The 27,662-nt window shown below is 39.2% G+C and overlaps 2 protein-coding genes across 3 annotated transcripts in view; one reads left to right on the forward strand and one right to left on the reverse strand.

Moving 5' to 3' along the window:
• The first annotated feature begins 532 nt into the window (after positions 1-532).
• Positions 533-27,662, forward strand: part of HHIP (hedgehog interacting protein) — a 68,822-nt gene continuing 41,692 nt past the window's right edge. Inside the window, exons 1-4 of the mRNA XM_054296061.1 lie at positions 533-799; positions 7,730-7,925; positions 15,008-15,164; positions 15,989-16,190. Of these exons, the coding sequence (XP_054152036.1) occupies positions 533-799; positions 7,730-7,925; positions 15,008-15,164; positions 15,989-16,190 (822 nt within the window). The remainder of the gene's footprint in view (positions 800-7,729; positions 7,926-15,007; positions 15,165-15,988; positions 16,191-27,662) is intronic.
• The window catches only part of ANAPC10 (anaphase promoting complex subunit 10), a 143,649-nt gene continuing 132,762 nt past the window's right edge, over positions 16,776-27,662 (reverse strand). The window contains exons 6-7 of one of the 2 annotated variants that reach the window (XR_008484409.1): positions 23,785-23,935; positions 16,776-19,282 (exon numbers count right to left, since the gene is read on the reverse strand). The gene's annotated coding sequence lies outside the window, so the exon portion shown is untranslated. The remainder of the gene's footprint in view (positions 19,283-23,784; positions 23,936-27,662) is intronic. The other variant, XM_054296067.1, reaches the window with a different exon arrangement.

A 27,662-nucleotide genomic window follows, 5' to 3' on the forward strand; every position in this document is an offset into this window, starting at 1 on the left:
GAAGAAAAGAGGGAGCGAAACATGAGAGCCCGGACGAGCCGCAGCCGCCGCCGCCGGCAGCAGCAGCAGCAGCGGAGGGGGCATCGCCCGGCCCGGCCGCCGCCGCAGTCCCGCCGCGGGGACACCCTTCCTATGGGACGACAAGTGAAGGGCTGCTGCCGCCGCCCGCTGCCCGGCCCGCCCCGAGCCTCGGCGCTTCGGCGCGGCAGCGGCAGCTGCTAAAACCTGTGCCGCTCGCACAACTTCGCCGGCTTCGAGCATCCTCCCGCCGGGCTCGGCGGCTCGGTCCCCCCCGTTCCTGCCTCTTCGCGTCCACCTTTTTGGAAGAAGCGGGGGTGGCCGAGGTGCTGTTCCTCCGTCGGCTCTTTAACCGCCGCTGTTATTATTCTCCTCCAGACTTTCCCCTTCTGGGGGAGGGAGGTGGTTTCCTGATCTGAAGTGCAAAGAAAAGTCAGTGGGATTCCCCTCCTTCCTTCTCCCCCCACCCACCCCCCCCACCCCCGTTTGGGTGCATTCACACGCTCCCTCAGGCATGATGCTCAAGATGCTGCCGTTTAAGCTGCTGCTGGTGGCCGTGGTTCTGTGCTTCTTCGAGGGGGATGCCAAGTTTGGGGAGAGCGGCGCCCGGAGGAGAAGGTGCCTCAACGGGACCCCGCCGCGGCGGCTGAAGAAGCGGGACCGGCGGGTGCTGTCCCCGGAGGCCCCGGGCGGCGGGGAGGCGATGTGCCGCGGCCTCTACCCCCGCCTGTCCTGCTGCTCCCGCTCCGAGGCGCAGGGTCTGCCGCTACCCGAAGCCAAGGTAGGCACCACCTGGGGCTGCGCCGGGCTTTGCGGGAGGTTTTTGGCGTTCTGGGCTGGTTTTTTATTATTTTGCGCCGAGCCGCGCACCGGCCGCGAACCTGCCGCGTTCCCACGCGGGCGGCGGGGGCGATGCCGCGGCGGGGGGCGAGGGCGCGGCGGGAGCGGGAGCGGCCGCGGCTCTGACGCTGCCGCGGGAGGCGCGGGGAGCCGGCTCCGCTCCGCAGCCGGAGGGGACACGGGCGCCCCGCGGGGGGAGCGCGGTGCCGGCTCTGCCTCCCGGTTACTTTCTGCCCGCAGCGCCCGAGGGTCCGGCGGCGGCGCCGTGCCCGCGCAGCGCGGCCGGGCCGCCCGCAGGTACCGGCGCTGCTGCGGGAAGGGCGGAGGAGCCGGGCGGCAGCGGTGGCAGCGGACGGGCTGCGCGTTCGCCCGGCGGTGCCATCCGGGCTGGGCTTTTCCTGGCGTGAGAGGTCGTGTCCAGTTTGCTCCACATGCTCGCTTCGGGAGGGGGTTCGGATAGTGGCTTGGTGCCGGTGTACCGACATTCCGTGATCTCCGGCCGCCTCGGGGCCCGTGTGCTACTCACGGTTCCGTGTGTCAGCGGCGAAAGCCCCCGAAGTGTCCGCTGTGGAGCCCCGGTGTCCCGGCTCTCGCCCAGGGCCGGTGTCTCACCAGGTGCCCCGAGATACTCTGCCTTTGCACATTACCTGGCAGCCTCTCTGCCCAATTTCAAGCTGCGGTCATGTGAAGGGAAGCACCTCCTCTGCTCACCGATTTTTTAAAATTGTCAAGTTCTCTGCATCCTTTAGCAAGTTAAATTCTGCTTATCAGCCTGTTGCTTAGATTTTCAAAGGCGTGGGTACCTAACCAGGCAGGACTGTGTTTGATAAGCTGCGCTGTGCTGGCCAGTGCTGCAGCCGGGGGTATGCACGGGGAGGGAAGTTGCTGAATAATGTCATTAAGAATCACTGCACATGAAATAAACAATCAGGTGCCTTTTAAAAAAAAATGATTATTACTTTTCCTTTTCTTTTATTCCCTTTTGTTATTTTGGGGTGTTTTTGTAACATTTCATCCTCCTTTAGGTTTAATTAAGAATTCCTCAGTTACAACTCTCTAGTTGTCAAGGTCTGAGAGACTCTTGGAAAACTTGTGTTTCAGTCTTGCTGGCCCAAGCATAATAAAAAAAAAATACCCAGCCTGAATCGAATTTTTATGCTCAGTTCACGGTAGATTTCACTCCATTCTCATGTAAACAGCTTCTACGAATCAACATATGTGTCTGGGTGGTATCTCTCACTTTGTTTTGTAACAAAAAGCCATATTGCATCATTTAATTTGCTCAAGTCATGCAAATAGGAAAAAATCAATAGGACAAAAAGGGGTCGACTTATCCTCCTCCCCACTAAACTGCTGCCCACACACAGAGTCCTGTTGCTTATGGCAAAAGAATAACAACAACACCATTGTGTTTGTTAGTTGGTTCACTAATGGGTGAAACTGGAGAACATCATTCTCCTTCAGTCCCCAGCTCTGTCCAAATGTTCATGCCTTTTGAGGGAGCATTTGTCCTACCCCCTCTATTCCCAGATGATTGAGAACTGTCTTACTGCAGGTTTTCAGCTGCAGATCTCTCTTTATTCATACCATATGCAGCAGCAGTTTGAGATTCAAGGCAGATATATTTCTTCATGTTGTCTAGAGACAGTGTCATTAGGCTCCTGTGTGATGATTGAATTAAACTATAACCACACACAGATAACCTGAAAGATCTAGCTGGGGGAAAAAAAAAGGAAAAAAAGAAGGGGGAAAAAAAAGGAAAAAAATAATAAGGACTGGAAAATATGTCCTTAATTCACCCTGTTTGCAATGTCTCAGTGGCATATATACTACTGAGATTATTCAGTGCTTGGAGACCCTTGTGGTAATTGGTTGAATGCAATAAACTGGAAGTGCAATTTTGGTTAGTTTTTCATCCCCAGGCAGTTGAAGTGTTTATTCTCTTCTTACTATTACTTTAAAAGATCTTTTAATTCCTTTTCAGTGTGTTTTTTTTTCTTACTGACGGTACAAAAATCTGATGTAAATGTGAGGAAGTGACCACAGTACCTATTCCTGAGCTGTTGAACCCATTTCGTATTTTCTTTAAAATATAAATTACATTTTTAAAGCAATGTTATTGTACAGGGTTGTAAAATCAGACTTTTTTCACTGAAGATTAATTTTAATGAAACTCACAAATCTGCTTTATCCTATCTGATAAAGATATATGATTAAAAATGTCAAAATATATGTAATTTATAGTTGACAGAATGGGGTGGTCATTCTGTAGAAGACTTGGCATAGTATTATGGTATACATTTGAATGTAACTTTTCTAAAAGCACATTTTTTTAAACTGTGTTCTACTACAGTTCCCAAACCAGCTTTTTTAAACTCCATCATCTACCTACATGATGGAGAGGCCATGCCATTAACAGAAATCTGAGCACTGCCATCTTTAAAAAAAAAATAAAATTAATTGACCATGCTTAGTAGACATTCTAATAAGAGCCTCTTGGTTAAGATGCTGGGTCTGTGAGAATTTTTGACCAAATTATTGATCTGTGCTTATAAATGAAAACACCACCTGCAGTTTTGGGAACAATAATGGAGCTCCCGTAAAGAGCAGATACAGCACTGCACTGGCTCAAGAAAAATATTTGCATCCTGTTGTTGACATTTAACTCTTTTATTTTTCTGGCAATATCCCCTTGTTCATGAAGGGCTGCTACATCCCAGCCAAACATTGCAATATCAATTTTTCTAAAAGTTTGCTTACAGCCTGACAGGCAAAGAAGTCCTCTCTACCTTGGATGGTTTCACAGCCAAGGCTGTCAAGGAATGGGTGAAAAGTAATTGTTTTCAAGTGTGCCCTTTTACAATCATTTGTTTGCTCTGGCTCTTTCATGAACAAAGGCTATTGTTGAACACATCCAACTAAACAAATAACTCATCTTGGGGTCCCTTTAACAGCTGCCTTAGTACAATGATCTATTTAAATATTACCCTAAAATTGAAACTGAACTCTTTAATGACATAATCCAGCACTGTAATACAGAAGAGGCATATGTTCAACTCAACAGCTGAACAATCTCATCAGCACATGATTTTTAGACATAAATGCTTGTATATCAAATATGGCTTAATGCAATGACTTATTTCAATGGTTTCTTCCTTCTGTTAGCATCAAAATTCTACTGTCTTTCTCTAACTAGATATGACAGAGTACACAAAACAGATGACAATATTAGTTGTAAAGAATTTCTGTCTCTTGTGTCATCTTCTGTTTCTTCTTCTTTGCACTCTTCCTTCTCTTGATAAACCAATTTAGTATGCTGTGCTTTCCTGTGCATTCCAGGATTTATCTTACCTTTAGTCTACCCGTTCCACTTTCATGTGGCTAGAGATTAAAGGATGATCTTACAGATGTTGTAAATTAGTCAGCAGCAGGCATAATCATTATTAGGCATGTTGCAATAAATGTTTGGAAGTTTTACATATTTTCCAGAGCGCAGTTAGTTTAAACCACTGCAGTTTGATGGTTTCACATACGACTTTAAAAATTGAAGCAGGAAATTAGTTTACATTTCTTCAAAAGACCAAAGCCATTGTCAACTTTAAGGTCATTTTCAAAGTAGACATCCAACCGAAAAAGCTTTATTTAAATAAGTATTTCAGAATATGCTTAGAACTGGTTTAGAATACTCCAGGATAAATACATTATTGATTTACTGAAATTCAGAATAGAGACTTGTCCTATCTCCAAGCCAGTACAGAGTTACACATCAGACCTCACACAGAGCAAATGTTACCACCCTATTTTGCTTGAGCATTCTAAAAGTTAAGTAACATTGTACTTGATTTTCAGATAATTGATTGACTCTCATTCCTTAATCTTCCGATTAGCTATTATATGACCAAGATTCATTCCAGAAATGACATGAGGGGGTGAATTCCTGTGGTTAATTCCTGGATAGCAGCTGCTCAGGGGGATTAGGATCCTTTTGTCTTAACTTTGAGGACTGAAATGTTGGCAAGCTTGTATCACCAGGCAACCTCAATTACGTTTTCCACAAGAAACAGTAAATTAGCTTTGCCATCCTGTAATTTATTTTTCCCCCCCTGTTCACAATGTGTTCTGGAGCCTTCCAGTAGAAGTACAGTTTTCTATCTGCATCTCTGTGGAGTTAATTCAATAAACACACTGAATATTTACCTAGTAATACCTTGTGTTTACTTGTACTTCTAAACATACCATCACACTGTTACCACAAGAAAGTCTGAGATGAACTCCCTGATGAAAACTTCTGAGACTTCTGCAAACCAGGTGGTACTAGTGCATGTAGGCAAGTACTTTGAAGGGTCTGTACTCACAGTCCTTTGATGCAAGCACCAAAATGGGTCATTTCATCCTTACTTCAAGAGACAAGTGACACGATGTTCTTAAAAAGTAGCATTTATGGATAGTGGTTTTGCTCATCCCTTGTTGGCTTCAGACTTGTCCTGTTTGGCAGCCAATGACCTGATTGAATTATACAGGCCCCTTCCCTGTGTCAGAATCATAGCATCCCTTAGGAAAGTTCAGCTAGTGCAGAACATGCATGGATTGCTGCAAGCATGTCAAGTCTCTTCTCTACTACCTGAACTGCAACCCTCAGCAGTATTCAAGTTGCAAGTTTTAGTTGTTATGTATTCTGGTTATAATTTCTAGTAGTTATTATTGTATTTTTACTTCTTGTCATCAAGATTTACCATATCTCAAAACAACATTTGAAATTCGAGAAAGAAGACTGAGGTTAAGAATTCTACTGCTATGGCCCAAATGGGCAACCTAGCAAAAGGAATCTAAACTTTTTCAGGAGAGAAGAGCCTGTGGCCATGGAAGAAATTCCTGAAAGAATTCAGGACTAAGGCAAACCTTTTGCCATACAGGCAACACGCACAGTTCATTTCTGTCTGATTGATTACTGTCTTAAAGCTTAAAAAAAAAAAAGACAAACCTTTTACAAAATATGTGGGATAATTACATTCTCAAGAAAGGTTTGAAGAGAGATAATAAACTATATGTAGCAGATGTTAACCACATTACTTGCCTGCAGGTGCTATGAAGCTGAGGATAGTTTGACAGCAGATAGTCTGAAGAACAGAACATTTATTGCATTTAGTGATCCTGGCAATCCTGGAGGAATTATTTTTGAAGCCAATGGCAGCATATCCAGAATAAGGGTAGAAGCCAAATGGTGTTCTTTTAATCAGTGGTCCAACTTACAACACTAAACTTTAGTGCACATTTCAGATGGTCTTTTGACAATATATGTATGGTAAGACTAAATTTTCCTGGAGAGAAAATGCCTTCTAAATTAAAGTTGTTATAAATAGGATGTTGTTTAAATGTATGGGCCATATATTGTGTCATATTTTGAATACATACCTGTTTTAAACAATTGAAAGTGCATTTCTCTCAAGCATTTGAGGTCTATGTAATTATGCCCCGTAAATAAAAAGCCGAGTTCAGACCTGTGTTATCAAAGTATAACATCCTAGAAGAGAGCTGACCTATGAGACATCAAACTCAAGCATATCCAGAGTGTTCCTGCACTAAATAACTTATTTATCAAAAGCAACTTAGATAATTCCCTTTAATGTAACATGGCAAGGGAATGACATTGGAAAGTCCTTCTGTAAATCAGCCCAGAGATAGATACAAACTATAGAAAAACTAACAATATTTTCAAATGTGTGTTTGTAAATATTTACAAATTTCATACAATACATATATTTATGACATCAATATTTCTTAACATAAGTGTCGCACAGTCTCTGTTTATAACTGTGTTATATAAATAGCAGAAAGAACCTGAGCTTTGTTTTTGCACTGGAATGGATTCAGACCTTCTCAACAGAGAGAACACTTTTCCCACTGCCCACCATTAGGATGAATGACCAAAAAACAATCCATGTAGTTAACAATAGATTAATAAAGTACACGCATTCAAAAGCTAATAAAGACAACTACGCTGTTTTCCATTATTTTTCATGATTTGATGACATTGCACTACTTCGGCTCCTGTGTTTACTTAAACACATCATCAGTTGTGGTTTCGTGCCTCTTTAAGTGCTATGCATCCATAATATATGCTTTTTTAGAGGACAAAGTTACTGTTTCCATATTGACACAAAGAAGACATTACAAATTCTACTTTTGCACTTAAAATAGAAAAATGTCTGAAGACAAACAGGGTTTTCCACCTCCAAATAGTGTGCATTAGAGAGAGCAAAAAGCAGAGCAGCATTTAAAGCATGAAAAATCCATGGCGCCTGCTGAATTCCACAGCAGTCATTTCAGCAGCCAGGCTTTGTGTTGTTCAAGGTACACCTATTTTACAAATACCTAAACATGGTTTTCCGGATGTGTTCTGATGCAAGAATTTTAAGTTTTAGTCTCTAAACACTTGAGTAGGCCACCTTACAAGTCAGGATTCTAGGTATTTCTTGTCAGAGAAGTGGGTAGGGTGTAATTCCCTCTTGTGTAAATGATTCCTCTAGTTCAGAAATTGCCTATGTGATGGCGGGCACGGGTCCTTAAAATAACTTGAGTACTGTTGTTCTTCTCTGAGAAGCAAGCTCAGACAGGAAATCTTATAGAAGATCTTGTAAGAAGCCTCTGTAAGAAATCAGAGAAATTAAAATCTCACTGTACCAATGGCATATTGCACATTTCATAGTAATAACTTCTGCACCTCCAGAACGGTGACGTGAAACTCGATGCATTGATAGTAACTGTATTGGTTCCATTAGGTTTATTTATGGCATGAGGCCATGCAATCTTTCTTTGTGTAGGATGGGGACACGGGTCACAGGTTTACTTGTCTCTGGTTTGTGGCTTGCAGGTCCTTTCTGTTACCAACAACACAGAATGTGCAAAGCTGCTGGAGGAAATCAAGTGTGGACACTGCTCACCTCACGCTCAGAACCTATTCCACTCAGCTGAGAAAGGGGAAACTCCTGAAAAAGAACTAATGCTTCCCTATCTGTGCAAAGACTATTGTAAAGAGTTCTATTACACCTGCAGAGGTCACATACCAGGTAAAACTCGTAACAAAATATGGGGCTAAATGATGTCCTGATATGTTGATATTGTCTGAGCAGTTGTAGATCCAGCTTCTAACCAGGAAAAATCCCCACTGATATCCAGGGGAATTTGCTCAAGCAGGGATAGAATGTCTTCCCAGCACATCTTGTGTAGGGAGGTAAATAATTTGAGGGCTTTCTTGCCACCCTCCTGTTAAACTCACCATGAAACACACACGGTTTGATTGTTGTCAAAGGCACCTGAAACTGTTACCTTTGCTGAAATATTATTGTGTTCATTCTGATCATGCAAACAAGCAGCTGGCCATCCAGGAGGCTATTCTAAATGATAGTTTGCTTTAAAATGCAAGAAATAAAAGGTCCTGGCTGTTTGCTGTAGCCTCTAAAAGCTGATGAGTAAAGTGTTTTTTCTGGTTTTGTTACCCTAGAAACTGATGTTTTTTCCACAGGGTTTAAAGCCCATTGAAATCAAAGGGCCCTATTTGACAGACTTCTGTGATCTTTGAATCACTTCCAGCGTGCTGTTAACAAGCAAATTCTTGACTTACCTAACACTTCCTCGCTGTAGTCAGTGGAGTTTGCTGGACATAACCAAAAGCAGAGTTTGCCCCGTGCTGTCTGAGGCAGTCACCAAATGTGTGCTATCACTTGTAACTATATCAACAAAATAACCGCAGAGGATGGCTCTTTTAGAAACACTGTCTTAAGACACTATTATGTTAAATAACATCTTTGGTATTCCCAATAGTAAATTATTTATATGTTTAAGACTGTCATTTTTAAACTATGCTTTTTTCCCTGTCCAAACACTACTTATAAACAATGCCACACAGGAGAAAATAATTAAATAGGTTAAGATTTCTTTTTTTTTTCTTTAAACTAGCAACACAGACTGGAAAAAAAAAACTTGATAATGGAATGAAAAATGAATTTGTGAATAGTCACTTTTAACATATGAACACAGTTTGTAATATAATATAAACATATTTGAGTAAAGGGGATAGTTTAAGTGGATGGGATTTGCAGGATAGTTTTTTAATTGCATGTTTACAGTGTGTACTTGTTTTCCCTGAAACCCCAAGAGTGCAGGGATTTTTTTTGCAGTGCTCTTTTATTGACTTGAGAAAACATTTTGAATTGACTTACTTTTTCCTTTTACTGTGGTTTAACATGTATCTCAACCCATTCAAATATGAAAATATTATTATTGTCTTTATAAACTAAGAGATGTTTCTAAGGCTTTCTTAAACCAGCTGTTTCTTGCTCTTTATCACATTCCCCAAAGCAAAGCAGAATAGATCATAGTTGCCAAGACTGCCTGCTGAACAGCGATAACAGATTAGATATTCTAAATGTTTGGCCCATATAAGAAGTCAGCACAAAGACATTTTTGACATGAGTTTGTAGCTAGCACAAATGATTTTCATATTCTGCACAACAAGACCCTCAGAGTTGTTTTGTGACATTCTGCGTTTATGAGGAAACAATTTATTTAATTGAAAAAAGTGAAAGAGGGAAAAAGGGGAAAGAAGGAGGAGGTGGAGGGAGGGAGAATGAGAAAGGGCTGAGCAGCACAGGAGCTACAGCCACAGGAACCTCGCTCCTCAGATCAACATATGTGGTGACGAATGACAAATTTATTTTTCTACAAAGTTTGTGTATATGTAAAACTGCTGAAGTGCATCAAGATGTCAAGTGCTTTTTGTGACCACCCAGGTTGCCTTGAAAGATAACCAGATGAAAGCATAACTTTAGCACTGGGCAGAGCACTGTGCTTTGCAGCAAAAGAGCTTACATACTTTAGCATCAGTTAAAATAGGATTTTTCCTACATCAATCAGATGCTAATAATTGTTCTAAATACTTGTCCTGAAAGTAGGTTGTACTAACAAAAACTTGTTGCATGCTTACATCCACCAACAGGATTAATTTGGTGAGTTGACTGGTACTCATGGTTGTTGATACCTATTCTTGCATTTCCCAAAGGTATTCATTAAGATTCAGGTCCCTCTTTTTGAGAAGATGACCTATAGGATTTTAATATAGTTTCATAGTCTTGTACATTCTGAAACATAAGTAATTAAAATAACTTATTTGGGGTTCTGTTTTCCTTGTGAGACTTGTATATCCGTAATAATATTTATTGCAAAAGAAAGAAAAAAATAGAAAATGTGGAAGCTGTGTTTTCAGCTTAGCCTGGAGGATTTTACAAAGAGTTGAAAATTAACAGGCCCCCAAACCCAAGGTCTCTGGCAATGATTCACTGTGCATTTGTTAAAATGTCGAATAATTACTCTTCCTCCATTAGGGAGTGCTAATTGTTTCTGAACACCAATACAACAGAGTTTAAGGAAATTGCTGACTACAAAAATAATTTTATCCCTTAAGTCCTGTGCAAATGAGAAATATTATTAACATTTGAAGACAGCAAGCATCTTTTCTGGGATTGAAATGTTAGCAGGACATATTAACCAAGAAGGCTGAGAAATTATGCATCAGTTATTTTCATGAGTCAACTTCAAAAATTCATTTATGTTCTGTCTCCTGCAAAGATGAAAACTCTAGCAGATCCTTGGTTAACTCTTTTGAAGACAGCAGTTTGCCCACCAGTTATGACTGAATCAGAACTTCCACTGACTTCTTAAGGAATATTGAGAGAAAAAGTGTACCTTATTCCTTATTCAAGCAGAATAATATCAGAAGCTGTTAGGATTATCTGGATGAGCAGCAGAGTGTAATGTTTCACCAAGACTTTGAGATTAGAGCTTTTCTGCTTCATTCCAGATAACTGTTCTGATTATTTCTCATCTAATCTTTACTTCAAGCCTCAGTTTAAGGGATTATTGATGGAGACACTGGAGTTAAGTGATTTAATGAAGTGTCTTCAGTCAATATGAATTTTAAGTTTTCCCTTTCCATAAGGGAAGACTGTGTAATATTTATTACTAATACAGAGAGTAAAGAAAGCCACAGCTGATTCTGCCTTTAGACATAATCAGAAACTCAATCCGTGCCATTGGAAGTGGCATATTCTGAGGAACAAACCTGTGCCACAGCCATGTTGCCATCCAAGGACATGGGAGAGATTTTGAGCTATCTGGCCTCCATTATTTCCATTTGAAGAAATGGGTTCCAGATGATTGTGGGTGAATTCAGATCCAGGCCCAGATCTGAATCCAGACATTACCAGAACAGACGTCTGATAGGATTTTTCAAGCACCAAACAGGGTGTTCCAAAATGTTGGAATTCCAGCTGAAAACATTGGAATTCTAAGAAATTCTGCAATTCACAGAGCACATCCAGAAGTTCTAACATGGCTGATTAATGGTCACAGTCAACCTGCAGAAAAACAGTAGTGGGTGGTAAATTTGCTACTGGTAACAAGAGCATGAAGGGGATCAACCTGGCCCTGCCTGTGTGCAGGAACCTGCAGTGTCTGGGCAGGAAAGGAGGGTCACCAGTCTCTTGAAAACCAGTTGGAAATTATGTGAGCTACCAGTGGACTTAGTACATTTTGAAACGATCTGTCTGAAATCACGTCTTTGGTTTGGTTTTTACTGGCAATTGAGAAGAGAGGAGAATATGGGGCTTTTGTGAACAAATTCACATCTAGCTGTCAAAGGTGCAAATCAGAAAAAAAATCCCCAAAAGGTAAAGGCTGCTTTGAAACAAAGTTGAACTGTATGCTCAAGGTCACAGCAGAAATCAAGCAGGTGAGCCTGATTTCCAGATGCTCTCAAAGGCAGTGCAGGTTTCCTCAGATGAGTGGATGATACTCAATCCTGTGTGCAATGCAAAGTCTTTGACTTGCTGCAAAGTCTGAGACGTGTGCTGCCATGGCACTGGAGTTGTGTGTCAGAGAGAAGAGGAAAGGGGATGGGTAATCAGGGAATCCAGCAAAGTGGAATTTGGTGAAGATAGGACAGGAAGGGAGATACAGTGTGAGGAACAACTGGCTGTAAATACCAGTGGAGAGAGGAGGTGGGGATCAGCTGGGAGCAGTTTTCCTTTGAAAAGGCTTTTAATCTTGCAATTTATTCCCACAGTGTTTTATAAAGGCGAACACAGAAAGCCTTCACTGTAGCTGCCTTAACTGAAAAGCCTGTCGTTGGATTCTTGTTTGCAAGACAGAGTTTAGCATAGAAATGCAAGCCTGTGCAAAATCTGACACTTAAACATGATGTTTAATCATCCTTTGTGATTTCAATTTTCTTTGTTAACACAGGCACCGCTCTGTCAACGCGTACACAGCTGGTAGGAAATTTGTAATAATATGTATGAGTCTTTTAAAATAAATTAGTTAGTACAGAAATTCACACAGGACCAAGGGTTGCAGTCTCTATTCCTTTTTTTTTTCCTTTTCTCCAAACAATTCTAGTGCTTAGGGGCACTTGTCAGGGACCATTCTTCTGGACACTGTACAAACTCTGAACAAAATGGCAAAGTGTACACTAAAGACCTTACAATCTAAGCATGAGAAAGAAGATAATAAATGGCTACAAGCAGATAGGAGTGCAGAAGCAAATGTTTCTCTAAATGTCCTCTGTTAAGCTGTTAGTATGTTAAATAGAGCATATATAAGACATGGAGGGGTTTTTTTTCTAAATTACTATGTTTTTATAGAATAAAATAGCAATATTCCACCCTTAATGCACAGGTGAAACTGTATTTACAGAGGTTACATTCCTCCCAGTAATGCAGCATTTTTCATAGTTTAATTCTAGCCCCGCTTTTTTACAAGTGTTTCTAATGAAAATGGTCCATGAGCCTTATCCTTTCTTAGAATCTGCTGATGGATTTGCTAAGCAGCAAAAGGCAACTGCAGTGCACCATGCACTTTAGTGCATGATAAAATATTTCATGAGGCAAGGGGATCAGTCTTACATACAAGAAAAGGCATTGCTCTGGTCAAGTGAGTTTGCATCTGATTGTTATTTAAAATTGACATTTTCTTAGTGAACAACATAATCACAACCTGCTCTGGGTTTCCCTGACTAAAGATAACACTCAAGCCAAGAGAAGTTTATCTTTAGTGATTAGTAAATTGTATACTTGGAAAATTCTAGAAATTCTTAGTAATCGTACACCTCTAATTTGCTATTGCATTTTTTCAAATGACCCACTGTGCCTAGAGAAATAAATTATTAAAGACAAACCCCTGTATTCTTAAGTCAAATAATTCAACAGCAAGATTTTAGATTACCTTTGATTTTGGCATTATATTTACAAGCCTTGGAATACTACTCTATGATTATATCAGAATTCCTCTTCAGTTGTTCCACTTGAAATTACATCTTCCATTTTCTCCAAGTAACTACTATAAATTAAAAGCAGCTCTTCGGAGATGAAGTTTACTGAAGCTCCAAATCATGGTAATTAAACTTTTACACCACAACACACTACCATGTGTTTCCAGATATTATTTTATAGAAATCAAAGGCAGACTTTGTCCTGTCATTTTTTCCAATATTTTTAAAGGAAGATATATATGAAAAGAAGTATAGTTGGGTGGGAAAGGCTTTTCACTCCACAAGAATTCTGGGATCCAAAAAATTTTCCTATTCCACATAAGGAAGAAATTGAACTCTTTCGAAATTTTCCATGAAGAAAGCCACAGAGAGACCACCCCAGGATAGCTAATAAAGTCGTTGTTAGGACATTTACTTGGGAAATGGGAGACTTAGGGTCAAACTCTTGCCTGACAGATGAGGGGCATTGACCTGAATATTCCTCTTCCTAATGAAACACCCTAATTACAAGACATTGGAGTATAGTGATACAAGGTTTGCTGTCTGGTTCTGTCTTTTTCATTTAGACCAGAAGTTTGAGCTTGGACCAGAAACATCATGCTAAGTAAAATTTTGTCAAAACTGATAATGTTTCTGAAAAAGCTTTGCTTGTAAGAAATTGGCATTTTCCAATGAAACACAGCTGTCCCTGATCAGTTCTTATTGTACGTTGTAAGCCAGAGGTTTTATGGCCAAGATCTATGGATTACTGCATTGTTCACAAGTGGTAAAGCCATGCATAAATTAGGCCTCTAATTCCAATTAAGTGCTAATTCTGCGTATCCTATGAGTTATGTCCTGGACTATAGTACATCCTAAGACAGTTGCCAGTAATGCAAACAGGAACAAAGGTAACTTAAGACATATTATCTCAACAATGTTCTGGTGAAATAGTACATGTATAACTGGCCAGACTCTGTCTTCTTATATTTAATACTCATGATTAAAAGCTGGATTGAAATGACTAGAAATAGGTTTGTGAACAGAAACAGATTTTTTTCAACATCCTTTAATAAAATGCAAGAAAGTAATAGCAATAGTGGCAGGGTTTTTCTTCAAAGGCTCCCATTTTATCAACTTTGTGTTTCTCTGGGTCTTCAAAATCCTTCCCATTTTAACCTAAAACCTAAGGACCACCTTTTATCCAGTGCAGCATGAGACATACCCCTTTTTCAGGGGATGGGGCTGAGGAACTGGACTTCACCATGGGACACTGCTCAGCTACTTTAATGCTGGAGAGACCACCTGGATGTCAACGTGGTGCAGTTTTCAGCACTACTTCCCACTTCTCACCTCTCCAACCAATGTCCTTTGCTGGCAGCATTCCACAAATATTTTACTGCATGTCTTTTACCAGAGTCTTCACTGAGATTTTGACTAGAACTAATCACTTATTCAAAAAAATTTAAACAGGAGCTGCTCAGGCTATTTTACAGCAGATACTACACTTGATTGATAGGGTTAAAATTAGGGAGAAGTGTGTCACAGCCTCAACTCTGAACTATGTCTCTTAATTTTTTAGTGAGTGAACTATTGTGTCATTTTGAATGAAACTTAAGCACACTGAAAATGAGGTTTAATACAAATACAGATGAATAAACTGTAAAAGGCAATGCTCAGTTTGTGTTTATACATTTGTGTTTATTCAGAGCAGACTCTCTTTTTGCAGATAGCCCTTTGTTTAAAATGTCTTTTTCCACTATAATCTATTTAAAGATGAGTTTGATGACACAAAACTGCAGACATGACAACACACTAAATATTTGTATGCTCTTTTGCATTTTTAAGGTTTCCTCCAAACTACAGCTGATGAGTTTTGCTATTACTATGCAAGAAAAGATGGTGGTGTGTGCTTTCCAGATTTTCCAAGAAAACAAGTGCGAGGGCCAGCTTCTAACTCCCTGGACCACATGGAAGAATACGACAAAGAGGAAGAGATCAGCAGGTTCATAAAGATAAATGCTGTTTAATGCTGAAAAAAACCCCCTAGCAAAGCCTGTGGTTTTCACAGTGAAACAGCTCCGTGTGTGCTTATGCTGAGCAGCTGTTTTTTCCAGATGTGACTTTCCTTTGCTGCTGCTAGAGTACGTCAAAAGAGAAAGTTACACGGGCTTCAGCACTTCAGTACCATTTGATATTTGCCTTGCTGAAAAGGTGTTAGAATCCTGCTCTGATCCACCCTGTGGATCTTGGTTATTGTCCAGCCCATGGATCATTCATAGTTCTGGGAAGTAATCTGTACCTAAATTTAATATTACTAAAAAACAGCAATAAGTTTATTAGTAAATTTATGTCATCATCTTCAATTTATTTCATTTGTGGAGGGTTTTTTTGTGAAAATAATTAAATTAGATTATTCCATCATAAGTCATTATTTTAAAATGGATATTAGAATCCAAATTTTATCCAAGTGATGAAATTTACTCTGTTTATTTTATAGTAGAAATTCTGTATTTCTAAATTATTCTCTTCTTTCACCAACTTTTTTTCCTCTCCTATTGCTCTACATTTTGGATCTAAGTTTATTTAATGTTCTCATTTTTGTATGCAGACCAAATTTTCCTCAAGTGAAGTTAAAGCTGATTTTCTGTATTATATGCTTGCATACATTCAAGGGAATAATTTATCCACATTAATATATTTTAAATGTTTTATTATAAACCTGTTTTTAATATTATTGCACAACAATAATTTTATCTTTTTGGGACACTGTTGTGTCATGGTTACGAGAAAGAACAAATGTCTCACTATTTCTTTAAATTTCTTTAGAAAACACAAGCACAACTGCTTCTGCATTCAGGAGGTTGTGAGTGGACTGAGGCAGCCTGTTGGAGCAGTACATTGTGGGGATGGATCCCATCGCCTCTTCGTTCTTGAGAAAGAAGGATACGTGAAGATCTTCACTCCTGAAGGAGACATACTCAAGGAACCTTTTTTGGATATACACAAGCTTGTTCAAAGTGGAATAAAGGTTGGATTTTATACTTACCTCTACCTTTTTATATTTTAGCCTGTATAAGGGCGAAATGGGAAGAATATTTTTTAGGTATAATTCAATTTAAATAACAAAAAAGAGTAACAAGAGATACCACAGTTCTTTCTGGCAAAGAAGTGAAAACTCATAGTGGGAAGGGAAAACAGCATCTTGTAACTCTTATCAAACTATTTTCTTTCCCTTCATTTTTTTTCCTTGCTTTAAATTCAAATGAAACTATTTAGCACCAGCATTCCACAGCAGTATCTTTGTATTTTCATCCTTTGGGCTCATTTCCAGCCCACTGAATTCAGATGAGTTTTGCTGTGGAGGCAGTGGGACCAAGTTTGGCTCAGGGCTTCCCCTGCCCTCCAGGTGCTCGGTGATGCCTGGAGACCTGGACACAGGAGAGGGCCTGGGAATGGTCAGGGATGCCCTGGAGAGGAGCAGGGGTGCTCATTCCCTCTTGGCTCAACCCCAAATGTAGCCCAAGCTTCCCTGGGTGGGAGGCTGCTCTAAAACTGTGTGTGTTGGAGGGGCACATAGAAGTGACTAAATTCTAAACTCAATTCTAAATTCAAACATGAGGGTTGGTGGGATGAACAGCTTCCTTCCTGTCCACTGGGAACGCTTTTGTGGTTGGGGCAGTGAGTGGGGAATGGGCACTGATGGGAATATGTTGGAAGGTGGAGGTGAGAAATTACATCTAGTTATGGGGTAAGTACCAATGGAAAACTTTTAAGTCTGTTGGAAGATATTTTACTTCTGGAATGCTGGAATTCAAGTGTTGTTCCATGTTGATTTCTTGTCACAATTCAGAGTGGTAATGCAAGTAAAATTCAGCTACATAAAGAAGTTTTAAGTTGTAATCAGGTTATGCCTAGAACAGTCAGGACTCTATCAAAAAGCCTTCATGGATGAAAGTTATATTGACACACTCTTGACAGAGGGATCTTAACTGATAATTGTGACAAACCAGGTCAATTTGGAATGCATAGCACATGTTAACTGATAATTTTGTTTCAGCTGTAAGGGCAAGAGGCCAATTAGGATAGACTTTTCTGAGAGAGAATCTCAGAGGTTTTTAGTGTGTATTGAAAAAGAGAGCAATGAAACATATTGCCCACTTTTCAGGAGAAAAAAACCTACTTTATTTGATTATGTATTTTGCTGAATGCTTCCCTTTCTGTCCCTGAAGATAACCATTATGTTCAAGATATCCAAACAGAAGGGACTTATCAGGGGTGGTTTTGAACACCTAAGGCTGTTTCATATTTCTTAACCAAAAGTTCTGATCACTTGTACTTGTGGAAAACTGACAGTGAAATTTCCACAGAACTGTTATTGGTCCCAAAGGAACCTTTCTTGAGGAAACTTTTACAGCTGCAACTTAGAGACAAGGCTGAATGGAAAACTGATTTTCCATGCTTCTGAACAGGCACTAACCTGCTTGATATGACTCCCAACAGGTACCCTCAGGATCAGATACAACTTTCAGTTCTGTTTTAAATCCGTGACCTGATCTTTTTAAAAAATCATCATGTAATGGTCTACACTGGATCTGTTTCAACTATAACATTTTGTGTAAATAATTTGATGTTTCTAAGCTAGAAAGTCTAATTCAATTCCCTGAGATAACAGTCCAGTGACTGAGGATAATTGTGTTGCAGTGTTTAATGCAGGCTGGCAAGAATGGAGGCTTTATGTACTTTGCAGGGAAGGAGAAAGGGAATGTGCCTAGGAGCAGGACTCCAGCTCTTAAATAGAAAGAGTAAAGAATTTGTGGAATGAGTACATTACATAAAATAATAAATAAAACAAAAACCCCAAACCTCCTATAACCTAAATTATAGTTTTAAAACAAGGGTTCTTAAACATTTTTACATTTGCAGTCTAGTTCCTATAATCATTGTCCATGGTCCCTTACCCACAAGGATGGGAGATCACTGTGGCAATGGCAGCATTGTCACTACTTGACAGAGTATCGGGTTTTACTTACCTGTTACACACTTCAATACTAGAAATCAGTAATGGAGAATACTCTGTGGACAGATAATTTTCCAGCAGGCAGTGCAGAACAGGCAGCAGTTACAAAAACCTCAACAAACCACTCTGTAAAACACTGCATCCACTTGCACAGTGCAAACATCATGGAATGTGTCCTCTGTGCTCACTTAGGAACCATGTATAGTGCCAGAATTTGGATATATACACTTTGAAGAAAACAAAAACTGCTCATCTGTTTTCCAGCCTCAGAGCAATGATACCAAGAAAAGGCAAACTTTTTTTTCCCCCTAAAAAGAAGTGTAAAAATTTTCTCTCTTACACTCAAGTGTCTGAAAACAGACACTTCTGCTATTTTCTTTCTGTACCTGAAATACAAACAAATACTTAACTCCAGTGACAGTAAAAACAGCAAAAATACTTTTTCAGAATTTTAGAGACATATGTTGTACTCAGTAAATAATTAGTATAATGATAATTGCAATGCCAATAATGCAGCTGTGGTTGAATCAAAGGTAATATAAATTGATGCCTCTGAAAAGAATTTTGGACAGCTATCCCATTAAGATATTTATAATACCAATAGATGGAATAATATAGTGGTGGCTAATTTTGTCTTCTTTTTTAATGTCAAGAGGAAATTTAGCAGCGATAAAATCATTATATTTTCATAAATTAGCAAATCTGTTCCAAAGAATCAACTTAAAACTATCCTGAAGCTGATATAACCAAGAAACTGAAGTGATATATTTCCTTCATAAAAATAATCCTGGAGGTTGGTTTTAATTTCACTAACATATTTCACTCATTACAGCACTGGCAGTCAGATAAAGAGAAAGACAATAAATACAAAAACAGAGGAAGAGAAGTGATTGCATTGTACAACAAAAAGTCATGTTTCCCTCCTAAAAAGATGCCCTTTTGTTTCTCTAAAGGATCTACTGATCCCTGTATTGGTGGAATTCATTTGAAGCCCCTAGCATTGCTCTGAGCACCTTTGTAGGGCTTCTTCATGGGCTCTGCTGCCCTAAGCACATCATTTGGATTGTCTGGGCTTGCTTCTTGTCCATCACTCCTGGGAAGGTCTGTGGATATAAAAAGAAAGTAAGTGAGAAGAGTGGTGCAACTCTTTGCCCAAGTTTTATTGGTCCTTTGGCTTTTAATGTTCATTGAAGTCACTGAGGTTCTCTGCTTGAAAACTCTTGCTGCAGTGCAATTACTGACAGTTACATGATTGAATTTTAAGGAGTTCAAATTAAAAAGGAGCAGTGATAATTTTATCTGCTGCCAGTATCTCAGAAGGAATTAGCACAAGTGTGGAGAAGCATTTCATAACAGAGATAGATTTCATGAATGGATTATAGTGACTTATGCTTCTTTGTGGTCCTACTCAAGAGAATATTAGATGCAGGATTCCTGAAGATTTAAAAAAAAATTTTAAAAAGCTTAGGAACCAATTTTTCTTTGCACGTCTCCTAATTTCTGCACAGTTAGCAGGAATGCTTTTTTGATCTCCTATTTTTTAACTTAGTTGTTGGAAGCCATGAATGGATATTAATCAAGAATTTGCTAATTCAACATCTGTGGCCTTCTCCACTGCATTTTATGTCACCCTGGCTACAGAAGTATTGCCAAGTGTGGACACTTGGCCAAGCCCCTCCTGTCACCTCCTCCCCTGCCTCAGGAATGTGGTGACAAGAAAAATCCGTGTACCTTGGTCTTGCCTCAAAGCTGAGCGAGGACATGAGTGAGACAAGGACCCGTAACCCAAATCTAGGCCATGCACCTGGCTCAACTATCTAGGAATATCTAGCCCAGTGTAGTGGAGAAAATATCAATTCAATCTCCTAATATTCCATCTCCTAATATTCCATCTCCTAATAACGTGCCCATTAATATTGCAAACTACCCAGAGTGTATACAGAAGAAAAGAATGAACCTTTTACCAAAAAAACCCCTCATACGACACCCAAACTAAAAGTCTGCTTTCCCTGTTTTGGTGATTTACTGCTCCGTTGTGTTGTGGTGAAGAGAGTTGTTAGTTGCAGAGCAACATTTTACAGTTCTTCCTTCAAAGTTATGTAGCAAAGACAAATTTTTAATGAAAATATTAGAACCCATTTTTTCTTTGTCTGTTTTTCACTGCTGTTATTTTCTTTCTGTTTTAAACTATTGCCAAGTAGAAAAGAGGCAGAAAGTTGAAATGAGAAGCTATTAAACTAATAATGGTAACACTTTAAGTGGCATTTAAGGAGACCTTATTCAATTATCTAGAAAATTTAGACCCGATGTGTCTGAATCTCTTGTCAAAATTTAGGCAAAAAAATTAAACGCTCCAGAAGTATCATGCAAATCTGATTTTATCTCATAATGCTCTCAGCAGGGGAAAAAAAAGTGTCAAAACATTCCAAACACTTGGATTTAATGATTTCCTGAGATGTAACAAGGCTGAATATGCTGCTTTTATAAGATCAGTCCAGTCACCTGCTACTCAAGATTGTATCTAACTTACAGAAAAATGGTCAATGCTGTAGCAGTTCTCCAAATTTTTATACTCCTGTGACTGTATTTTATCTTATTAACTGTATTATTTCCTAAGATTTGGAAACCTTTAGGTTAGCAGCAATCACCATAAAATATAGCACAACCTATTACATCAATTTTCACTTACTTTCTTTTCTCCTGAGCCCAAAAACCTGTATTGGTCTAAATATATTGTTCAGAAGGGAAGGCATCAAGGTACGGTTTGGCAACTACAAAAAAATTAGGAACTTAGCACGTCTCTTGGGAATTAAATGCTATAATCACCTTTCAGGATACTTTCTGAAAAGCTAAGTAGCTCTAGGGCTGCAACTGTTCGTCCTTAAATCATTTTTGTGGTCCTTCCCTATAATCATTCAACTTCCCCAAATCCTTTTAAAACTAAGGACCTCAGAACTGTACAAAGTAGCCAAGTTTACATCTTACTGCTGCCAATGGTAAAATCAAGTCCTTGTAGTTAGAAGGTCATTTTCTACTTATAAATCCACTGACTGAACAAGCTCTTTAGGCACAGAATTGCAGCAGGGCTTCACGTTCAGTTGCTTGTCATCTCTGATCCTTAGGTTATTTTCAGTTTATTGCTTTTTTGTTTTGTTTCCTTTTCTTTTCTTTTCTTTTTGATTGTGACTAAGCTCTGGTGCAGCTCTGGTGTGTATCTGCTGGCTACAGGGTCATAAATTGCTCAGCCAGCAAGAACGGCTGCACTCTGCTGCACTTTGCCTCACACAGTGCTGAGAGCAGAAACCCCTGCAAAATGGGTGTGCTTAAATTTGCCATTGTGCAGTTACCACTTGCACTTGTGTAGAGATTCAGTTATTTATATTTTTTTAGCTGGTAATAAAATATTTCTCATGTATCTCATGGGAATATGATGATAAAGGGCAAAGTCTCTGAGGAAGGAAAGGGCATGGCAGGAGAGGGAAGGGAAAAGGGACAGAAAATTTCAGTTAAGTGATATCAGAGATCACCATTGAGAACATATGAGTTAAACTCTACCTCTGTCACCTTCTCTAAGATTATGGTTTTACTTGTCAGAAACACTTAAACAGAAACTTCTCCTAAATTTTGAGCCATAGTCACCTTCTTAGTTCATCTTGCTTTCAAACTAATACCAGTAAGACTACTTTATGTGAGGTTTTTTAATTCCCAAAGTTTTTAAAATGCTATATTCCTACTTAATTCATTACAAATATTTTAACAGTCAGTTCTCTTTGCAAGGAAAAAAAACTCCACAGAAATATGTGACAATTTTTTTTAAGTGTATGCTCAGCAAATTTCCCAGTAATAGCCTTTAGATGAGTTACAAGTTAGATATATCTCTTGCTGTGTTTTCATAGTTTTTTAATCAGAACACAAGTGCTTTCAGTCCTGCAGAATATTATTAATGAGTGATCCAGTGACTCAGGTAGGAATTTTCTGTGATGCCATGAAGACTGCTGTGGAACGCAGCAATTCATATGTTCAGTATAAGAGTATGGGAGTAGACTGTCAGGCATTAAACATGTTAACTGTGCTGCTCTGAGCCAATTATTCCAGAGTTTCTCAGGATCAAATAAGCATCTGGTCACCACAGGCATCTTTTTGCTGGAATGCATGATTAGTGGTGGAACATCTACTGTGCCTTCATGGTTGTGTCAAGATATTGGAACAGACTGCCCAGGAAGTGGTGGAACCACCACCCCTGGAGGTGTTCAGAAGGCAGGTGGATGTGACACCTGGGGACGTGGTTTAGTGGTGAACATGGTGGTGCTGGGTTCATGGTTGCACTTAATGATCATAGAGGTCTTTGCCAAAGTTAATGATTCCATGATTCTGTGACATTTAATCATATGAATATGTATTACTCAGGTCATTCAACATATAATCAAATAATTGTTTCGTTAAATTGCCACTACCTCCAGCACTGGAAGAGCCTGCTCCAAGAAGCTTATAAGAGGTTGTGCTGTCTTTGCAGTGAGGAGTGGCTACAAAATCTACAGTAAGCCAGGGATAAAATCTATTTAAAACTTGATGTGGGAATCAGATTGTGTTATTTGCTGAATTGCTCAGTTCTGTCACTGATAAAACTTCTCACATATTCCTCTTGACTGGATGTGTACATTTGTTCTTGCATCTTGCTGATGCACAGACAGATCTAAGTTAACACATGCACTGTCCATTGATATCCACAGGATTTATGTTATTGACAGAATGATTCACATAATTCACATAATTCATGCTAATCCTTCCATCCAAGTCCAGTAATTTCAATTTATTTCCCTCTGAACACTTACATGGATGAGGCTGAAATCAATGAACCTTTTTTGAACTTTTTGCCCTGACATCACAACAAGCTGTGCTCTCCTCCACTAAGCACTAGCTTGTACTCTCCACAAAGGTTATTTGCTCTCTGCTCCCTTGAAAGCCAAACTTACAGTGGCTACTAAATTCATGACCAGTTAGTCCTGAAAGGCATTATTTTGATGTATGGAGAGACAGGGGAGCAGTGGAAGGTTGTATTTCTCTCTGGACACTGGAAGGACAACTGAGAGGTCCTATATGAATTTCTTTCTTCTTCAACCCAATGAGCCTGCAATTCTTCAGAGTTATTCATCAGAAACAGATTGTGAAAACTCAGATAGTAAATTCTCATTGTCCTACCAGACCAAGCTCTCAGCTCTATATGAAGAATGGGGATAGTCCTTTAAAATAACAATGTTGAGGCACAGAACATTAAGTGTGACATATATTCTATGAGGAACAAACCAAGATTTCATTTTCATTCCATTCTACAATTAACTGCACCAGTGCTGAGTGCAAACTCTATTTGCTGTCCTGCTCCTGTACTTCTAAGAGTACTGAAATGGTAAATCCATGTAAGACATGTGCATATGCCTAGGCAGGGGGGCAAGGTGAAAGAAATTATTGACATACAGCAGTGATACCTGTGGGGTATTTTTGGTTGTCCTGGAACTCCTCTTTCAGTGTATGAAAAGGGGGATTCCAGCATGTCTTTGGTGAGAAACTGAAACACTACATTGCCTGTGTTGTTGCAAAAATGACAGACCTTGGATTTCTCCTGGAGACTGCAGAGGGAAGTGATGACAGGGAAGTGATGTAGACTATTTTTCAGCAGGACTTGCAGTTGAAGTGATGTCAGGTCCCAGGACATGGGAGTTTCTCACTCATCTGAGAGGTCAGAAGAACAGCAGTCAGACCTGTGGCACAACAGACATAATTTTTGAGGCCACACCTCACCTGTGAGCTGCCCACTAGGCACCACAATTAATTGCTTTTAAATGTCTTGACATAACTGGAGCAGAAAACTCAGGAAGAAATAATGGTTAAGTGTGAAAATGGCCAAATGTGAAAAAATCAGGACATTTTAAAGATAAACCACGTAGAATATCATTGTTTATAGTGACCTTAAACAGTAACAAAACAGACACAATATTCTGCATGAGAATTCAGCCTTCTTCATGAATAGGAAGATTTTTTTTTCCTTAATCAGTGATAAGTTCTTTGTAATTTTTGAGAGGGCGACATTGCTATTGTGAGGACTTAATATACTTTAACTGTGTTCAGAATCTGTAAAATACTGCATTTTAACCAAAGATTGTATAATGACAGTGAAATATGCCTGGATTTCTTATTAACCATTTGCAGATTTTGGTTCTAATCCTAATAGGGACACAACAGGCCTTTGAAAGAGGTTGTATCCTAGCACCATATAGCTTTGTTAAAAATGAAGTTTTTTACCATCTAAAAAGCATGTGCCAAAAGCTCTTAGAGACCTCTATTTTTGTGTGAGAGCCTGCACTAGATAACCATACTGGAGCTAGCAATTGTGGAACAGTGCAGTGGCTCTCAGGTTGTAAGCTGACCAGATGAAGAATTGCCAGTTTATTGTGAGGAAATTTGAATCAACAAAACATAATCGTGTCTGTTGATTTTGGGTAGCATGTCTCAGATTTGAGGAGCTGAGGGGGGAAAGAAGATAATACTTTATCATTTTACATGCACATGTGTAGATTTTAATGTTCTGTGTTTCCTTGAGAGGAATCCCATGGTGCCAATTAACCTAACTTATTCCAAAACAATTCTCTGTTTGGAAAGAATAATTTTCATTGTGGGTGTTCCATGAAATTGTATGCCTCATACCCTGTTATTACTGAGATGTGTGCAGTGCAATTGAGAATGCCAGTTTCTTTTCCATGCTCTGTATAGATTATAGCTGTATCCCACACACAGTGCTAGATAATCCCTACTCTAATTTTGTTATGTGTACAAATCCTTTTTGAACATTTAGCGGTTTAAAAAATGTAAAAATCCATCATCTTCTGAAACTACATTTGTTAAAACCAAAAGCTGAATTTAGAAGTGATCAAAACCAATGAATAACATGGCAATTATCTAATTAAAAGGAAATTATTGCTTTTGCTGAAATATAACAGGCAGATCATGATAGCCAACACAATATGGCAAGGAAGGAATAAAGTTACGCAGAAAATTCCATGGTTTTTAGCCAACACAGTTTCAACCACATGTTTTTCTTTATTGGGAGGAGGTTTAACAGTCCACTTAGGCTCCAGGATTCATCATCCCTTTAAGCTCCTGGACACCCCAAAAACTGTAATGAGGTCCTAAGAATCCTTCAGGGAATCCATGACACCCCAGAGCCCTCGAAACCAGTCTGTGTCCTTGCGGCTTCTTCTCTGTGCTTTCCGGTCCACCAGAGCTAGGATTTCCTTTTGTTACATCCCTTGTACTGTGCCACATGGAAAAAGGGTCCTGTGTTTGTCTTAAAAGAGGTGAAAAATTGAGTAACACATTTACTTTCATAGTTAATACAGCCCAACTGCTATTCCTATATATATTTTCCCCAGATGCCACAGAACAATTTTCTTTTATATCCTCTTACACACATTTTCTCACAAGCTCTTAAGTCTTATTCCTTAGACAGGATCAGCAAGTTGGGCTGAGGGAGGAACACTTCCTCCAAGGAGCACTGGTATATTATCATGTTTTCCACCCATTTTATCCCCTCTGCAGTAAAAGTTGGACAAATGATCTGCCCCTAATTAATGGTTTATATATAATCTTAGCTTTAAAAAGCAGTCAGAACTAATTTTTCCCATTACCAAAAACATAAAAAGCTCCAAAAGATGAAACCACTTAGTAGCTGACACTTATTTTTCTTCATTGTCAGTGTCTGCCTACATTCTCATATTGCTGGAATTTTTAAAGAAATTATTCCATAAATCTCAATAAAGTAATATTCTCTCTCAGATTTAATTTGGAAAATGGAATATACAATCTGTGGGAGAGAGGTCTGCAAAATACTTTCAACCATTTGTTTTTAATTTACAGCAGATACTTTTTAAAACCTTGATCTATCTTCACTGGCTTTGGACTGCAATCCCTACAGCTGAATTGCAACAACTTTAATTTATGTAATAATCATTATTTTTATGCTAACTGAACGCCTTGAAAAGGAATAAAAGAGGGAGTAAATCATCCAAAAACTTTTATATTTTTGGCATTCTTAAAAATTTGGTGAATCTCCCTCAGCTGGATTCTCAATCACTGTAATAGCCCAGAGGCAACACACAAGTGGTAGTAGATACATGGATCTGAGTGAGCTGCAGTGGTTTATTTAATATCAAACTTGCTTGAGCTCTTCCTTAAAGAAAATGCATACCATAACAAATTGGATGCTTAATTGTTAGTAATGAACGTAAAATGGTATTGTGCACCTCACAGAGGCCTGGTTGAAGATGTGCCCAAGCACTATTGACTCTCTTTATCAAGTAGCACACCATGTTTAGGGCTGTTAAAACCCTGAGCACTTCAAAGATCTCATCAAATCAAAAGGATCTCGGATCAGAAGAGAGGGAATGTGGAACTTCCGTTGCTGCTGTTTTCCTTCCCCATAATGGCCTTCCAAGATATGGCAGGACAATATTATCAGGACAGGATTGCTCCAGTGACTATTTGAGGGAAGGAGCAAGAAGTCACAGTGCTCTCATGTAACAAGGAGGTGTGTGCCTGGGTAAATAAACCAGGAGATCAAATAAACCTTAACAAGCCACCTAGGAGATCACTCCAGTTTGCCCCTACAGTGTCTTACAGATCACAGCCCTGCCAAACCCAGGGTGGTTCCAAACATCATGTCCAAAGTCTGAAGCAGCAGACAAATCCAAAAGTAGGGAATATTAGGGAACTGCCTCACAGAAACCAGCCCCTCTGGGGTTTTACCCCTCTCCTAGTTCTCTCTAAGTGGGAAAAACCAAAACTATTTCAGAGACAGGATCCATGTTTCTCCAAAGGCCCATGGGGCTGGGAGGACTGCAGGTACAATTGGACCAAACCCTTTATGTACAAATGTTTGGTAAAGAAATGTTTAATGGATTACTTAATTCAAAAGTAATGTCATCCTTGAAGCAGAAGCATTGAAAATTCTGGTTTTTCTGTAGTTTAGTGAGTCAGCATTTTGTAACTTGCAACATTTAGCACTTCTTGTAGAGATACATTCTCCCTACAAATTATATTGTCTATTAAAAATTTTTGCTTTTAAATGAGTTTGTTAAACTTTTACGGTACAAATAAAAAACCAAAAGGAACATAGGTCAATATAACATAGTTCTGTTTTGTATAAAATGCATATACATTTCATCAATGTGTATATATTTTATTTTACCATCTGCATAAATATTTCAACTTCTAGAAGTAAGTATCCTATGGAAAAAAAGGTAGCAAATGACGAAGGGAAGTGAACTTAATTTGCTCCTTACTAACCTAGTAACTTCTGAAATCACTTTATATCAATGGTCAAAAAAAATTGCAAACAAAATGCATGAAAGAAAATTACTTTCAATCTGAACAGAACTAAAATTATTTCTAATAGGGCCTGATAATTCCTTTATTCAATAAAACAAAAATGTA

This window comes from Melozone crissalis, unplaced genomic scaffold (assembly GCF_028551555.1).
Source record: "Melozone crissalis strain CALT ecotype California unplaced genomic scaffold, PUWL_Pcris_2 ptg000006l_1, whole genome shotgun sequence".
Taxonomy (NCBI): Eukaryota; Metazoa; Chordata; class Aves; order Passeriformes; family Passerellidae; genus Melozone; species Melozone crissalis.